The 16760-nt window shown below is 45.5% G+C and overlaps 2 protein-coding genes and 1 pseudogene across 2 annotated transcripts; all 3 read left to right on the top strand.

Annotated features, from left to right (window-relative positions):
• Nucleotides 1-593: 593 nt before the first annotated feature.
• On the top strand, nt 594-2156 carry LOC120108595 (annotated as a pseudogene).
• A 4113-nt stretch (nt 2157-6269) lies between these two features.
• On the top strand, nt 6270-7583 carry LOC120108594 (histone H2A-beta, sperm-like). The gene is made up of 2 exons (XM_039122253.1): nt 6270-6458; nt 7323-7583. Exons 1-2 carry the CDS (start codon nt 6270-6272, stop codon nt 7581-7583), a joined length of 450 nt encoding a protein of 149 aa, XP_038978181.1.
• A 7801-nt stretch (nt 7584-15384) lies between these two features.
• On the top strand, nt 15385-16389 carry LOC120108593 (probable histone H2A.3). The gene is made up of 2 exons (XM_039122252.1): nt 15385-15636; nt 15894-16389. Exons 1-2 carry the CDS (start codon nt 15448-15450, stop codon nt 16107-16109), a joined length of 405 nt encoding a protein of 134 aa, XP_038978180.1. The 5' UTR covers nt 15385-15447; the 3' UTR covers nt 16110-16389.
• Nucleotides 16390-16760: the final 371 nt, after the last annotated feature.

The following is a 16760-nucleotide window of genomic DNA, read 5'->3' as shown; positions in this document are numbered from 1 at the left end:
GACATATTAGATCTCAATAATAATAATTGTTTTGCTAGCATAAAATTAGCAATCAATTATTCTAATAACGTAATAAATCATTCTAATATATAATTCATTGAATTGACATATTAAATTTCAATCACAATAATTATTTTGCTAGCACAAAATTAGCAATCAATTATTCTAATAAGGTAATAAATCATTCTAATATATAATTCATTGAATTGACATATTAGATTTCAATTACTATAATTCTTTAGCTAGCACTAAATTAATAATTAAGTTTTGCTGATTTTGTGCTAGCGATACAATTATTGTAATTGAGATCTAATTTATCAATTCAATAAAGTAATTATTATATATTAACTAATTTCTGAATTTTTCATTTGAATGGGATCTGTAAATTACTCCTTGAGGAGTCCAAATGGAGGTATAATAAACCTCTTGGAGGTTAAACACTTTCATAGGAATATATCAATATCAATCTCTCCTCTTTTCCTTTATCCACTGCTCCACGTGAAGTATTTCTGTACATCATAAACATAAACAAACTACTAAGATCACTTCTTCATCCTCACCCACTCCATCGTTCAGTTATCAAACCTGTAACAATGAGGATGTCAGGAGGTGTGATTATCTGCCTTCTAATTGTGATCATGGATGTAGTTGCTGGTATACTAGGGATCGAAGCTGAGATAGCTCAAAACAAGGTACTTCTTCTTCTTCTTCATTTTTCTATATATTTGATTTATGACTGCAGAAAAACTTAAAGTAACCTTAACAAGAACAACCGAAGAACAAGACATCATAATTCTGTCCCTAAGACAAGAATTGATGATTTTTGTAGTTATGATGCAATTGATCAACAAATGCGTCTTCGATCATAATGTTACTTATGCTTTTGAGTCTTGTTGCAGGGGAAGCACCTGAGGGTGTTCTTCGTTGAGTGCAAAGAGCCAGTCCATGAGGCTTACAAGCTTGGACTCGCAGCAGCTGGGCTTCTGGCATTAGCTCATGCCGTCGCGAATGTACTTGGTGGATGCATGTGGATTCGCTCCAGATCTTTTAACAAGAAAATGGCTGCAGCCACCCTGATTGTGTCGTGGTAATTTTCCTGCCTCCAATATCTACTAGTATGGATTTCTTCGCAAGGGTAGGAAAAAAAAAAAGGACAGAACACCAGAAGAAAACAAAAAATAAATAGACAAACATATAGAAAAAAAGAAAAAAAAAAAGAAAGAATATCTCTCTTTGCATGGGCAATATATATAAACCTAAACGAACCAAGTAAGTTAACATCGAGTATACTCAATCAATGCGCAATGTACATAACTTCTATATGAGATTTTTCTTAACAAAAAAATTTCAATGAGTAGCCTATTTTATACAATCCAATAAAGTTATCGGCCTTCGGAAGAATTTGGAATAACATCAAAAAATATTCTCTACTCTCTTCCTATTGTCTGATTTTTATTGGGGTTCTTATCATCCATCCCTATGCTTTCTAATACATATTAGACATTATAGGGCTTTCCCCTGGATTAACTGCTAATTTACATAGAATCCCCTGTGAATATTGTTGTTCTGGTCTTGAAAGTGCTAGATCATGGAGAATATTGTTGATATCTAGATTTTAAATTGAGATTTCAGCTTTGCTAAATTTCCTCGTCATTGTTACTGACTCTATACTAAAAGCTCAACACTTTGATCAGGATCATCGTTATAGTCGGATCCACAATGTTGGTCATAGGAGCGAGGTCTAACTCCAAGTCAAGAGTTTCTTGTGGCTTTTCCCATCACCGTTTCCTTTCCATTGGCGGGATCTTGTGCTTCGTTCATGGACTATTTTGTAGCTTATTATGTTTCTGCTGACGCAACCAAGCGAGAATCAGAAAAGATATACGAGGACAAAAGATCTCGTTGAAGTCCAACCTTGATCGCCCACTATTCAAGTTCTGAGAGAAACTGCAATGAAATATACTAGGTTTCCAGTGTGTTTTGTTTCAACATTTTCTTTTTTTTATGAAGCAAGAAGATAGGCTAGCTCAAAAAAAAAAAATCTCACAAATCAATATGAGGTATCATTTGTTCGTCAGATTTTCCAAGTATCCTTTTGGAGCCTTCTGTGTGGATATTTATGTTATGAGTATTTATTGCATTCTTGGTTTGGACAATTTGCATTCTTATATTTTTTAAGCTCCTTATACATTAAACTTGGAAGAGGGCCAGTCTTGGCATATCATTAAGGTTGCTCCACAGTAACCTGGGTGCTACGTGTTCAATGAAAACAGCCTCTTCATATATATTTCACCTCTCTCTTTCATTCAAAAAAAATATATATTTCACCTTTCTTTAACTCCGTAGTGACAGAAGCCTTTTGCACCAAAATATCCTTTTCTTATTAACTAACTATACTGATGAATGAGATTGAAGTAAGGGGTGATAGAAGAGCCAAGAAGTTGCAACTGAATGTTGGTCAGAAACACCACAATGTAAGCACTGCATATTTTTGGGGGAAACTACTTGTGGATTTCAGAGGTTACAAAATGATGGGGTTTTTTTTTTGGTGTCATCATTGCAAAGCAGAAGAGCAAAAGGTGAAGCTGAGCAGTGCTTTGCTTCTAGCTTCAAAGCTCGATTACCATTTTACACCCAGTTTTTTGACCGTCGGTATTTAACTTTTAGTCCTGCAAATACTTATATAGGTTTGCAAATACTCGATTAGTTCTTATACATAGTTGTATTATTCCTGCACACACTTATCCATATGCATAGTTATTTGTAGTTATATGTAGAGTCAGGTATAAATGTGTAGGACCAAGAACTAAAAATTAAACAGAATTATGGCACATGAATTAGACATTGGGTCAAGAGGAATTAAATATCTAATGGTGGTCAATCAAGGGACTATGTGCCAATTGCCTCTTTATATCTCACCTATTTCATGGTAAATGTGTCGTCAATCAATAATATATAGAGTGGTTGCCCGTTAGCAGAGAGCTCTTAGGAATCAGGTCAAAATTACCTAAAGCTGATCATTGGCCGGTCTTGGGCACAGAAAATGTCAAATTTTATATAGGCCCGGCCTAGCCCATGATCAACTCTAAAATCACCTCAAGGTTGGTTGTTGTTAAACCTATTTTAATATAAAACACAAATTCATCTGCTAGCTGAAGAGAAAGTATCTTAGAATCATCCAACCAATTAAACCTGGCTCAATGATATGACCATTGGACTAAGCCCTTTGAAGCAACTTAGTGAGGCATGATACCATGTGTTGATTTTAGGATAATTCAATTTAGAGGTGAAAGATATCAAAAAATATAATTAATTAATTTCCACCTTAGCATACAAGGACCATGGCTCGCAACAGATGATTTTTATACTGTCAGAATTGTCGGCAAAAAAATTGGAAGGTAGAATTCTTTTTTAATAGGAGCTTAGCCCTTTAAAATAAATTTTATGATTGTCTATAGAATGCGTTTCACATCACATCAAAGGATTTGAATTTGTAATTTCAACCCCAGGATCAATTTTGGTTTGTTTCTAGGGTTATGAATATCCAAATTAGCAAGATTTCGATTTACGCATCTTTTAAGAGAAGTGGAACTCGGTGAAGAGTGACGATTATTGACTTGCATAACCTATGGCACAACTAAAATAGTTATGCCCTATTCGTGTCAAAACAATCCTTCAAATATGAAAATTTTTAAGTTTAAAGTGATAAGTTTAGGCATCAAAGAGGATGGTGGTAGTTAATATTCTTTTCTCTCATAAAGGATTTGAATTGGCTTCTTTGTTGACATGCTTCAAGATTTCAAATTTCACTTCATGTGGTGCTTCTAGAGGCAGCCCAACATGATAAAAGAAGCATCACAATTAAGCAGCAACTCATGCTAAATCACATGGCCCAAACTTTTAGAAAAGGACAATGTTGTCTTCAAGATATATGCATAGAAATTTTTAACAGAAATTTTTATACATGGTACCAACAACACTCTCTAATTGGTAGATTAGATGTCTAAGTCAAGGGCCGATCCACTTGATCGGCTCGACCCAAACTTGGCCCAATCCAAGCTTTGGGAAGGAAAAAAAAAAGAAGGATCGGAATAGGAGAGTGCGATCCCCTGCTCGATCGGCTCGAACAACCCCTGTTGAGACACAGCCAGGGGAGGCGTGGCCGGCGCGAAACCCCCGAGGCTAGTGCTAATGGTTGGCAGCTGTTGGGGGCAGTTGCAACCGGCGAATGACCAGCCAGTGCAGCCATTGAGCCAAGTTTACCCCTCTTCCCAAAGCCTCTATGGATTTGGAAACTAAGATGACATGGTTGGCTTCGTGTTAGCATGGGCTGTATCCCTCGGTAGCATGGCCGTATTATGTCCCAAATTTAGGGCATGACAGATATATTTATTTTGATAGATTTTAATTTAAAATATTATACCTACTACATAAAAATGTTGATTTCATAACCTTGAAATATTCTTTCGAGATTGTTTGTCATTTTCTTAATCTTGGCAATATCCTTCCACTTTTCATATATGTATTGCTGATGTTTTGAAATTATTAGGAATTCCACTTGCTATTAAAATTCCAAAAATCTGTTATATTTGGAATTCATTTATAATCAAGTAATTCTAAAAAAGTGATATTTGGAAGGATTGGAAAATCAGAATGCGAGAAAAACATTCAGATTTGTACAAGAAGGTTGGATAACTTCCATATTTCTAATTTTCTAGGTGAATAATTTTATAAAACTTTACATTCATGAGATTGTATATCATAAAAACAAAAGTTTTATTAAGAGTCATCCTTTGAAATTTGTTATAGAATTTCTTTAGAAAGTTTGCTCAAAATGAAATTATTGTAGCCTACCTATTAACGTTTTTATGAAGTGATGATTTTTGGAAGGATGTCCAAAAAAGTTTCATAAAAAATTTCAAAAATCCCTTTTCTTCAATCCCTTTGTTAGAGAGTATTATTTTTTATAGGAAATTTGTTTACTCAAGATAGAATAATGTTGGTAAATCCATGAAAGAATTGTAGAAGCATAGCTCTATTTTTCCCAAAAAATTTTTCAAGATATTAGAATAAAGGAAATTTTCCATCTATCTATTTCTCTTCAATTTGTTTGGCAGGAAAATCATTTCTTAATAAGAAAAAATTTAATAATGTATTTGATAAATTATTTCTCTGCAACTTTTTATTTTTAAATTTTATCTAGATATTCAAATAATAAATTTTTTTCTAGTATTTCTAAATTGGGTCTTTCAATTCCTCTTACTTAGGTTCATATAAAGAATTTTTTCTCCTACAAATATATCAGAGACCGATGCCAAGTTAAAATTATTTTCATTGAAATTTATTTTTTTATGTATTTATTATTCAAAATTATTGAAGTAGCAGCTCAATGTACTTTTTTATTATGGACACTTAATATTTTTATTAGTATATTAAAAATTATTCGTTGCATATCTCAATGTGGATTGTACGTACCAATATTCTAGTAGTTTATAAAATATATTAAGCATGGCTCACATATAATGCAATTGGCTGAGCCTAAGAAACATTATATCCCATGCACCATTGACTCATGTTGTATAATATCATGGGCGGGCCCGGTTAGTATTCAGCCATACACGCAACTCATGGAACTCCCAGTCCCATTAGCCTGGTTGATCGCTTTCCATCGCAGCCGTAAATTTGGTGACCTCTCAAGGTATAAATATACCAATCGTGGAATTACCGTCCATTGAGCCACGAACTCTAACATAACAAAGACCCCAAAACTAGGGTTCAGGTTGGGCCATGATTAGTGACGAGGTGGTGTTCCAAAGGCCAATAGAGTCGCAGATTGGGTAGGTCCAAAATATATTTTTTTTATTTTTTTTATATGTATTTGTACTAAAAATTTGCAAATCATCAGTCTTGGCAGCAGGAACAACAACAAAAAAAAAAAAAAAAAAAAAAAAAAGCATCGCTCTCATCCGTCTGCACAGCTTTTAAAGCAGCCACTTGACGTAGTTCTTTCGCGCGGAAGATACAACCCCAACCCTCCAAATCCGCCTCGCTTCCCGAATGTACCATTCAGGATCGCGATCCAGCCGTCCAAAAACGTGTCGTCCCGACGGCGTAAGTCGCGATCCGCGTGTTCTGACGTCACTTGGCCCTGCATTCAACCGGTGCACCATATAAAGGCCGGATAACGTCACGTAACTCCTTTCTTACGTTCTCTTCCTCGCTCCCTCTCGCCTTCGCTGTTTTGGGATCTCGGCTTCTTTCTTGGAGCAATGGCGGGCAAAGGGAAGAAGAAGCTCTTGTTGTGGCAAAAGAAGGTGAGGTCGAGGAGCAGAAGAGCGGGGCTTCAGTTCCCCATCGGGGGGATCGCCCGTTTCCTCAAGACCGGCAAGTACGCGGATCGCGTCAGCGAAGCCGCTTCGGTCTACCTCGCCGCCGTCCTCGAGTACCTCGCCTCCGAGGTTGGTCCTTCTCCTCCATTTCTTTCTTCGCCACCCATTTAAGTTTCTGAGTTGCTGGATTTCTTGCATATGGGCTGTTCTTCTTAGGGTGTTGGTTCTTTTTCTTCAAATTTCTTGTTCGTCATTGCTTTTCTTTTTTGTTCTTGGATCGTAGTATAATGTATTGTAAACTTGTTCAAGAAATCGTAGCTCTTGGTAGATTTGGTGAGAGATATCCAGTTCCTTTTTACTGCTCTAAGTTATGCTTCTTCTTGTTGCCAGCTTCTGTAGGATTTAATCTATGGAGTTCTGGGTTTTGTTGATTCTAGGATTTCTTGTTGAAATCCGTTGCTAACGTTTCTATGATTTTCGGATTAATGTCTTCAGCCATTCTGCATAGTTTTGTTTCGTCTCTGCTTTCGTTTCTTTGGGTATCATTTCCTCCGAGTTCTGATGCCAAAATAGGAAAATATATTTGAAGTTCTTTTCTTAATCTTTGCAATTGCCCTCCCGAAGTGCTAAATAGATTTTACCTAATCACACCCCTTCTTTATTGGACGTATTTAAAAGCCAAAAGATTCAAATTAGTTTTTGGAAGCTCGTTATACTTCACAAGTTCACATAGGTTCCCTCTCTATTCTTTAATTATTTGGGGAAAGAGGCTTCGATAGAAGTCGGCAAAACACATGCCGAAATTTTGATGCTTTATCGGGTCTAACAACAATTTCTTGGTGGGTTCGGGTTGCATCTTTCGCGCAGAAAGATTTCGGAATGCTTTAAGAGCTGTGCGAGATGCAATCGTCGTGAACCTTTTTCTTGGTTGTTTGAAGGCTTTTCTTTTAATTAAATAAGTATTATGTTGAAACTTTTTATTTTATTGGGCAGGTGGTGGAGTTGGCGGGAACTGCGGCGCGTGACAATAAGAAGAATCGGATCAGTCCGCGGCACATCCAGCTGGCGGTGAGGAACGACGAAGAGCTGTGTAAGCTGCTGGGCTCCGTCACCATCGCCAGCGGCGGCGTCACGCCCCACATTGACGGCCGCCTCGTCCCCAATAAGTCCACCTCCGGCAGGACTCCTCCTCCGGCGGGAGCTGAGCCGCCTGAGCTCGTCTCTCCCCTATGGGCCCCCACGCGCTCCCTCTGATTGGGTGTTTGTGGTGCTGATGATATGGGTTGAAGACTGTTCATAGTCGGTTATGAATTTCTTTTCTTGTGAATTCCCCACGCTTTTGTGGACTCCACTCTCTTTTGTCTTTCTTCTTTAATGAAAGTTTAGAACGATAGAGATTTACCTGGAACTTATCTACGACTTCCATTGCTTGGTGATTTGTAATTATCGTATATGGATACCAGGAAGAATGGCCTGATATCCAGTTTGGTGGCGCTATAGATAGCTTCTAATTAATGGTATCATGTTGGGAACGATTTGGGTGCGGGTCCCTACTGAAAATCTGGTGACTCCTTGCGGGGCATGTACTTGATACCCTCAGCTACTGGTATTTATACAAAAACTCTTGTGATCCGTGTGATCATATGTATCGATTAGGCGCTAGGTAGATCTTGAATACTTATACATAATCAAGAAGTCCAAAAAATATCTTTCGAGTAGCCTTTTTGCGTGAGGTTCTGAGTTGTGACAAATGATATTAAAGCGGATCTGTCCCATAATTTATGTGAACGAAGGAACACCGTAGCACGTACTTATTGGTGCTGACCACGTGCCGATTGTGGTACTTGTGATTAGATTTAAATGAATTTGAACTCTTAGCCTGACGAGAACGTTATGACTTAAACAAAGAAATATGTGAGGATCCGTGCATGCATATGTTTAGTCCCACATCAATTATTCATTAGATAAATCTTAAATACCTATACATAATCAAAGAATGAGTTGTGTATTAGGGTAAGCATGCTCTATTTTCTAGGTATGGTTGCATATACTGCAACAACTAGATATCGCCACCTCTGTTTGAAGACTTTAAACGCGGCTCCTCTGGTTAATTTGATTCCATCAAACCAGATCAGCTTGAGATCAGAGACTTGCAAAATTCCAGAATATATTGTTCCGATAATGTAGTAATAATTTTCATACTGCAACATCTCTTTGGTTGGATAAATATGATTTCTAAACTAAGCCCTCTGCTTTACAAAATTTACATCGTGCGTGCCATGTAAGATATAATTCCTTATTTAAGCGGGACCAAAATCTATGGCATGGTCATAATCTAATGCGAGCCGCACCTCAACATACTATGGTTGATTGGAATGGACAAAAGTTCCTCGTGCTCCTTTTTACACATCCGACCGTTCAAACCCATTACTAACAAACGGCTCAGATTGCGATCCTCGTAATCCTTTGTCATTGGTCCAACAATCCCGCTCATGGTAACCGTATAAATAAGAGATACGAACCACACCATGGATCCCACATTGGGACGGGGGCGCGGATGGGGAGAGAGAGTGAGTGGCTCGGGAAGCGTACCTAGGTGCGCCAAAATCTGTGCGGTGGGTGGGGTATTCTCCCAAACATCTGGTGTGGGGGCGAGCAGCTCATGGATTCTCGGAAGGGGGTTCCGGTTCGACCGGGGATGGATGGGGGTCCTGCGGTGCAGGGGGTGGGGGAAGCGACGAAGGAGCGGTCTTGGGCGGACGTTGCAAAGGGACCCGCTCGGCAACCGGCGTGGACCTGTCACCAGCCATCTTCCCGGGAGGTGGAGCTCATGCAAAACAGGTTCTCCGACGAGGTGGTTGACATCACGGAAGAGGAGCTGGAGGATGCATGGGCGGAGTGGCGGAGCTCGGCGGTCATCGTTAGAAGCTTGGGGAGGACAGTCCCAGGTGAGTGGATTGCGAAGGAGATCAAGAGGGTGGGTCGATTGGCCTACAATGTGGAGGCTTTCCCGCTTATGGACGGCTTCACTGTTCTTCGGTTCGCCAAGGAGGAGGACCGCGAAGCTGCTGTGTTGAATGGCCCCTGGACAGTGGCCGGGCAGCTTGTGGCGATGGATAGATGGCAACCCAACTTTGTGCCTGGCGCCAAGGGGGTTGGCAGGGTCGTCGTCTGGCTCCGGCTCCCTCGTCTGCCTGTCGATTACTGGAGGAAGGAGACCATATATAAGATCGCGGCGAGGGCTGGAAATCCGTTGGCTTTGGACGTGTTCACGGAGCAGGGGCGGAGGTTTGGCTTCGCGAGAGTTAAGATCGAGCTCGACTGCTCTGGCTCTCTTAAACCGGGGACGACGGTGAGGGGAAGAACAGGTGGAGTCGAGGAAACTTTCTGGCAAAGCTTTGTTTACGAGAATATGCCTGCCCCGTGCTCCAAATGCGGCCGGATTGGGCATTCGGCGCCGGGGTGTGGTCGTTTCACTCCGGTGGCGGGTTCAGGGGAGACGGCAGAGACAGGGTGGAGGAAGTCGCCTGGTTCCGGGGGGGATGATCAGGGGGATGTTGAGACGGAGCGTGGGGGAGCTGGTGCAGTGGAGGAGCCGGCGGTGTATGGGCCATGGATGGTGATGAGTCGTCCCTGGCACAAGCCGGTGGCCAAGAAGGCGGCACAAAGGAAGGAGACGACTACTGAGGGATCTCGGTCGGACCCGGCGATCACTCCTTCCCGGGCCTGCGCCAACTCTTCTGGGGTCTCCTCGCCGGTCGACCTTGAAGGGTGGCAGAAACCCTCTAAGGTGGCCCGGAGGAAGACGCCGGAGAAGGATGTCGGGTTGGCTGGTGTGGGGGTGGCCGCTGGTGTGGCGAGTCAACCCGGTGCAGGTGCTAAGTCAGGCGACGGGTTGGGTCTGGGTCGACTCGACGAGGCATTGGGCCGGGGTATTGGCCCAGAGGAGTGTGGGCTGACCGATCCGGGCCGGATGTCTGGTCCGATGGACGGGCTGATTGGTGACCCGGGTTGTGGCGGGCTGGGACCGAGTCCGAGGAAAAGGTCTAGGAGCCCATGCCGAGGGCTGGGACCTAAAGGCCGGTTTACGAATGGGATGTACTCTCTTCAGCCATGTCCGGAAGGAAGGCCGGGAGCGGGTGGTCATCGGAGGAGCTGGAGTTCTCCTCCTCCGCTCTCGGCGTCGAGCAACCGGCCCCCACGGGCAGAGCGTGAGGGTAGGGGGGCCGGTGACACCTCGCGGCGTGGGATGACGGCGGCCTCCGGTAGGAAGATGAAGAGGGCTAACTCGGTAGCGGCGGATCTCTCGGCAGCTGGTCGACGCTCTCCGTTTAGGGCGTTCGACGAGGCGGGTCGCGCGGACGGACGGGAAGGGCGTGGGACGGCTTCGGACGACGACAGGCGAGGTAAGGGTCCTGTGCTTGACTCTGTGTATGCTTCCCTTCAGTCTGGTGCTCTGGGCCATGGTTTGTCACCCGGACATAGCGGTGTGGAGGGTGACCCTGGGAGACCGGAGGTGGGGGCAGCAAGCTCTAGTAAGGAAGCCAAAGGAAGAAGACAGAATGGGGGACCTGGAGAGGGGCTGTGTAGGGGAACGACGGCGGGAACGGGATCTGTGGCTGGGTCTGCAGCAGGTGGTGGCACGGCACACCAAGTAGCACACATAGTTGGGGAAGGAGAACACCACCATATTGTGTCCCAACTGATGGCTGTTGTGAAGCAGGTGAATCCGGTGGGTTTGGTTAGTGGAGGGACCTCTGAGGAGCTGGTTTTCCATGACTGCAACCCTGGGGTAGGGGGTTGTGACAAGCCCGTTGGTGATTTATGAAGATCTTGGTATGGAATTGTCGAGGTGCGGGGAAGCCTTCTTTCGCCCCGGCCTTTCGTAGGATTGTGCAGCAGCACAATCCGGATATGTGTGTTGTCTTGGAAACCCGGTTGGCGGGACAGAGCCTACAGAAGGCTAGGAGAGCGGTACCGAGGTCATGGGGATTCTACTCCGTGGAGTCTCAAGGGCTATCTGGTGGTATTATAGTTACATGGGCGCAGGGGCCATATAAAGTGGACGTCTTCCATGTCTGTTCCCAGGAGGTGATTTTGGTTATCTCAGAGGGCAGTTGGAGGCCTTGGGTATTTGCTGCAGTGTATGCCAGTACTGACTTCAGGATGCGGCGGATATTGTGGGAGGAGTTGTCTCAGCTGATTAGTGTGGGTTATCCTATGTTGGTAGCAGGAGATTTTAACTGTATTACAGATCCCTCTGAAAAGATGGGGGGTAGACCGTTTACTTATGAGAGGAAGATTTTGGAGTTTCAGGACTTTCTGACATCGACTGGATTGATTGACCTGGGGTTTGTGGGCCCCAGGTACACTTGGTGCAATAATCAGCAGGGTCGGGCTAGAGTGTGGGAGCGTCTTGACAGAGCATATGGGACCGTTGGATGGGTTCAGCACTATCCGGATCATCGGGTGAGCCATCTACCTAGGATAGCGTCTGATCATTGTCCTCTATTGGTTAGCACAGATGTACACATTCCAGTTCGACCCCCATTCAGATTTGAGAAGATGTGGCTCTGCTATCCGCGGTCGTGGGGGATGGTGAGGGAGGCTTGGAGAACACCAGTCAGGGGTGACGCTATGTACCGGGTGTCCCGGAGATTGGAGCTGACGAGGAGACGGTTGAGGAGGTGGAATCGTGAGGAGGTTGGAGATATTTTCAGGAGGATCGAGGAGGCAGAGGAGGCTATTACCAGGTTACAGATGCAGGAGGCTTCGGGTGGGGGTCTTACGGAGGGGGAGATGGTAGAGTTGAGATCACTTTTGTCACTGCATGACTGCCTCCTTAGACAGCAGGAGATTTTCTGGAGACAGAAATCGAGAGCCCAGTGGATTGTGGAGGGGGATAAAAATACCAGGTTCTTTCACCAGGCGACAGTTATCAGGAGGCAGCAGAATAGGATCAGAGCCATCAGGGGCGAGGATGGGCAGTTGTCAGAGGATCCGGATATGATTCAGAGGATCTTGGGTAGTTTTTTCAGGGCCAGGTGGACCGAGCAGACTACAGGGGAGAGCACTGTGGGTATCCCACTGCCTTCGATAGGGGTATCTGAGGATGAGACTGATGCACTGATTAGTCCGGTCTCGGAGAGGGAGATCAGAGAGACGATGTGGTCTCTAGAGGGGGATAAGGCCCCGGGGCCGGATGGGTTTCCTCCGGTGTTTTTTCAGAGATACTGGATGATTGTAGGACGAGATGTGACGGAGGCCATACAGCAGTTCTTCGAGACGGCAGTGATGGCGGCAGACTGGCAGAGGACCTTTATTACCTTGGTTCCGAAGCGGCAGGATGCTTCGGAGCCGAGTCATTATCGCCCGATTAGCCTTTGTACGACCTTGTACAAAGCTACGGCGAAGATCATTGCTGCTAGATTGAGAGTTGTCCTCCCTAGACTCATTGGTCCAGAGCAGGGGGCCTTCCTGGAGGGGCGGAGCATTTCTGACAATGTGCTTATTGCCCAGGAGTTTATGTATGACCTTGGCAGGGCCCCGGTTAGGGGGAGCTTGATGGGGATCAAGCTTGATATGGAGCGGGCCTATGACAGGATGAGTTGGGATTTCGTGCAGCAGTCCTTGCAGGGGTTTGGCTTTCATGAGACGTGGATTAGATGGGTGATGGGTTGCATTCGGTCCCCCTCCTTTGCCATTCTGGTGAATGGGACGCCATCACGGTTCTTTGTGTCATCTGGTGGGCTGCGACAGGGATGCCCCCTATCCCCGCTACTGTTTATTATATGTGTTGACGCCTTGTCTAGATCCCTACGCCAGGCAGTGGATACTCAGGAGTTGGAGGCTTACAGACCGGCGATTGGGGCCCCTGCGATATCTCATTTGCTATTCGCCGATGATTGTTTGCTCCTTGCCAGGGCGACGCGACAGGCGGCCCGGGTTATAGGTCAGATTCTTCAGGTCTACTGTGCAGTATCAGGTCAGAGGGTCAACTTGTCCAAGTCAGCCATCATTTTCAGCCCAAAGACTAGAGTGGCGATGAAGCATTTGATATTGGAGACTCTGGGGGTGGGTGAGCAGGTGGGCACGATGATATACTTGGGCATCCCATTATCTGGGCGGCGGTTGCGGAGTGGGGATTGCTTGCCTAGTGAGCTTTGTATTAGACGCAGATTAGCGGGTTGGCGGATGCACACACTATCTATGGCTGGGAGGATCACCTTGGTGCGTTCGGTCCTTGCTTCGGTTCCTATCTATCTGCTTTCCAATGCCATTGTTCCGGTGAGATTCCTTCGTTCCCTGGAGCGGTTGTTTAGGGACTTTATATGGGGGAGGAGTAGTGGCCGAGGTGGTGTTCATTTGTTGGCATGGGAGGTGGTGTGCCAGCCTACTAGCTGTGGTGGGCTGGGGGTTCTAGACTTGGCAGTGAGGCGGGAGGTGTTAGTAGCCAGACATGTGGCCAGATTTATGCTTGAGCCGGAGTGTCTATGGTCCTCGCTGTTGAGGGCTAAGTACGGTGCTATGGTATCGGGTGTGCATATGGGACGTCGTCACTCCCCGGTGTGGAGGGAGATGTGTGCTAGAGCTCCGGTGGTGCTTCCGGAGATTGGATGGGCTATTGGTGACGGTCAGTCTATTGATGTGATGGAGGATAGATGGGTGACCGAGGTACCGCTTAGTCGTATGCCGACCATGGTGGACTCGACGAGAGTAGTTGGGTGGAGGGTCAGTGACCTATTGGATGCTGAGGGAGGACGATGGAGGGAGGAGCTGGTGCGGGAGGTGTTTGGGGAGCAGTTGGCAGAGCTGGTCCTAGCCCGAGCGACCCCGAGGGGGGGGAGGCGGATAGGTTAGTATGGATACCGTCAGGGCGTTCACGGGTGCGAGCTAGGGACCTTCATACAGTGATCAGCAGGGAGCCAGTACGGCAGATTGAGGGGCGGTGGATATGGAGGATGCGGGTCCACCCACGAGTGGCACTTTTCATATGGAAGGTGGCGTGGGGCTGCCTTCCGACCAGGAGTATGTTAGCTCGACGTGGCATGAGGATCTCTCAGTGTTGTGAGGTATGTGCAGATATTGAGGAGACTGTGGAGCACGTCCTGCTGCAGTGCCCTAGGGCTCGCGATATATGGAGTCGCTCTCCGATATCGTTATCGGCTTCGGTGGTGTCAGCGCAGGATCTGATCCAGTGGCTGAGAGGTTCTATGCGACGCCCTAGATCTGTTGAGGTGGGGATTCATGTGGCCTACCTGTCCTACCATATATGGTTGGACAGGAACACTGGCATTTTTGAGGGGAGGAGGGCGACTCCGAGGATGGTGGTGGATCGGGCGGCGAGGCTTGCGAGGGAGGTTATCGGGGCGACTTCGGTAGTCACCTCTGGGCTGGTCAGGGATATCTGGGGTGCTCATCACGCTGTCTCAGCGCCACGGTTTGCCTATGTCTCTTGGGCACCCCCACCCCCTGGCTATCTCAAGGTGAACTTTGATGGCAGCAGGTCGGCAGATGGTTTGTTTGGAGGGGTCGGATTTGTGATCAGGGACCATCTTGGCAGGATGATAGCAGCAGGAGGACGGAGCACGCCTGGATCTACAGTGGTTGGAGCAGAGCTGCAGGCAGCCTGGGAGGGTATATCCTATGTGAGGCATGTATACGGGGCTGTGCGGGTGTACCTCGAGGGTGATTCTTCGGTGGTGATTGATTGGATTCGGGGTGTGGATCGGTTTGGGGATGGCCATCCCCTCATCCGAGAGTCCCGTAGGATGGCTCAGTTGATGGCTGACTTTCGGGCAGCGCACGTGTTTAGGGAGGCGAACCGGGCAGCAGATTGGGTCGCCTCCTTTGTCGCTCGGCACTCAGGTGGTTTTTTGTGGACGTCTCGTGCAGATGTCCCCCCACAGTTGTACTTTTTACTTTCTTGTGACTTGGAGGGCTGTACTCAAATTCGAACTATATGAAATGAGTAGCCGTTTTCACCAAAAAAAAAAAAAAAAAAAAAAAAAAAAAAAAAAAAAAACACACCATGGATCCTCGTCCTTCTCGAGTTCCGTGAAACGTCTTATCTCTGGTCGCCCCCTCTCCGAAGCCTAAACCCTAGTTCCTTGTCAACATGGCCGGAAGAGGGAAAGCCATCGGCTCCGCGGCCTCGAAGAAGGCCACGTCTAGGAGCAGCAAGGCCGGTCTCCAGTTCCCCGTCGGCCGTATCGCCCGCTTCCTGAAGGCGGGCAAGTTTGCTGAGCGCGTCGGTGCCGGCGCTCCGGTCTACCTCGCCACCGTCCTCGAGTACCTCGCTGCCGAGGTAATCTTCGCTCCCCCCCCTCCTCTTTTTCGTTCCTCCTAATTATCTTTGTTGGAAGAAATTTGATACTTTTAAGAGTATTTTCCAATTTCGGCCTGAAACTCTCGGAATTTCCTTCTTGGTATCGATCGTATTGCATGAAGTTGCGATTTTTAGCAGGTTTTGTTCGTAAATTTGTTATTTTGATCACGAATTTCGTGAAATGTGGGATTTGGGTTGGGCACGGATATAAACTTCTCGGCTGGCCTTGTGGTTAGGTCTTGGAGCTTGCCGGGAACGCAGCGAGGGACAACAAGAAGACCAGGATTGTCCCGAGGCACATCCAGCTCGCGGTAAGGAACGATGAGGAGCTGTCGAGGCTCTTGGGGACGGTGACGATCGCTAACGGCGGTGTGATGCCCAACATCCACAACCTATTGCTCCCAAAGAAGACCGGCACCGGCTCTTCCAAGTCCGCCGCCGACGACAGCTAAATAATTCATAGTTTTGTTTCCCTTCTCTTTTTCTTTTTGGTGGTGGGTTGGTGATGTATTAATGTAGGGGATTTCTCCGGTTAGCGTCAGTTAGTTAGATTAGATTGTAATGTCGACTTGGGAATTCCGAACGAAGAGAAATCTTAACTTTTTTTTAATGATTATTTGTTAAATTCATTTTCTTGAATTATAACATTCATTGTGGGATACGTGGCATTGAAATCTGTAATCCGTTATGAATTTATTGAAGTTTTCTTATAAAAAAGAAATATTATTACTAGAGCTGAGAGCAGCTACTTCTATTTTTTTGTAATGTTAGGGTACAATTAAGTGTGTATCGTGCTGCGCTCATTTTTTTTTTCTATATAGTTGTAATTTGAGCTGGAGTTGGAGTGGGCTGGCTTTTCTTTGATCCCCTAATAGGATTGAATGAAAAATTTCCTTTCTACGGAGTTGTAACTTGAGCTGGAGCTAGATTTGGGGTGCCCTTTCTTTGGTATCTTTGGGATTGAATGAAAATTTTGCCTGTTTTTCTACGGAGTCGTAACTTGAGCTGGAGCCGGATTGGGTTGCCTTCTCTTTGGTATCTTTTTTTTATTATTTTTTTGCTAGACCTCTCTTTGGTATCTTTGGGATTAAATGAAAATGCTG

This window comes from Phoenix dactylifera, unplaced genomic scaffold, assembly GCF_009389715.1.
Source record: "Phoenix dactylifera cultivar Barhee BC4 unplaced genomic scaffold, palm_55x_up_171113_PBpolish2nd_filt_p 001414F, whole genome shotgun sequence".
NCBI classification, from domain to species: domain Eukaryota; kingdom Viridiplantae; phylum Streptophyta; class Magnoliopsida; order Arecales; family Arecaceae; genus Phoenix; species Phoenix dactylifera.
This window is presented reverse-complemented; position numbering and strand designations above follow the sequence as displayed.

What these genes read in the sequence shown, in the direction of transcription:
- LOC120108594 (XM_039122253.1), top strand. Translation starts at nt 6,270, where the DNA reads ATGGCGGGCAAAGGGAAGAAGAAGCTCTTGTTGTGGCAAAAGAAGGTG. An exon ending in TCGAGTACCTCGCCTCCGAG is followed by an intron (nt 6,459 to 7,322) that starts GTTGGTCCTTCT and finishes TTTATTGGGCAG; the next exon opens with GTGGTGGAGTTGGCGGGAAC.
- LOC120108593 (XM_039122252.1), top strand. Translation starts at nt 15,448, where the DNA reads ATGGCCGGAAGAGGGAAAGCCATCGGCTCCGCGGCCTCGAAGAAGGCC. An exon ending in TCGAGTACCTCGCTGCCGAG is followed by an intron (nt 15,637 to 15,893) that starts GTAATCTTCGCT and finishes CCTTGTGGTTAG; the next exon opens with GTCTTGGAGCTTGCCGGGAA.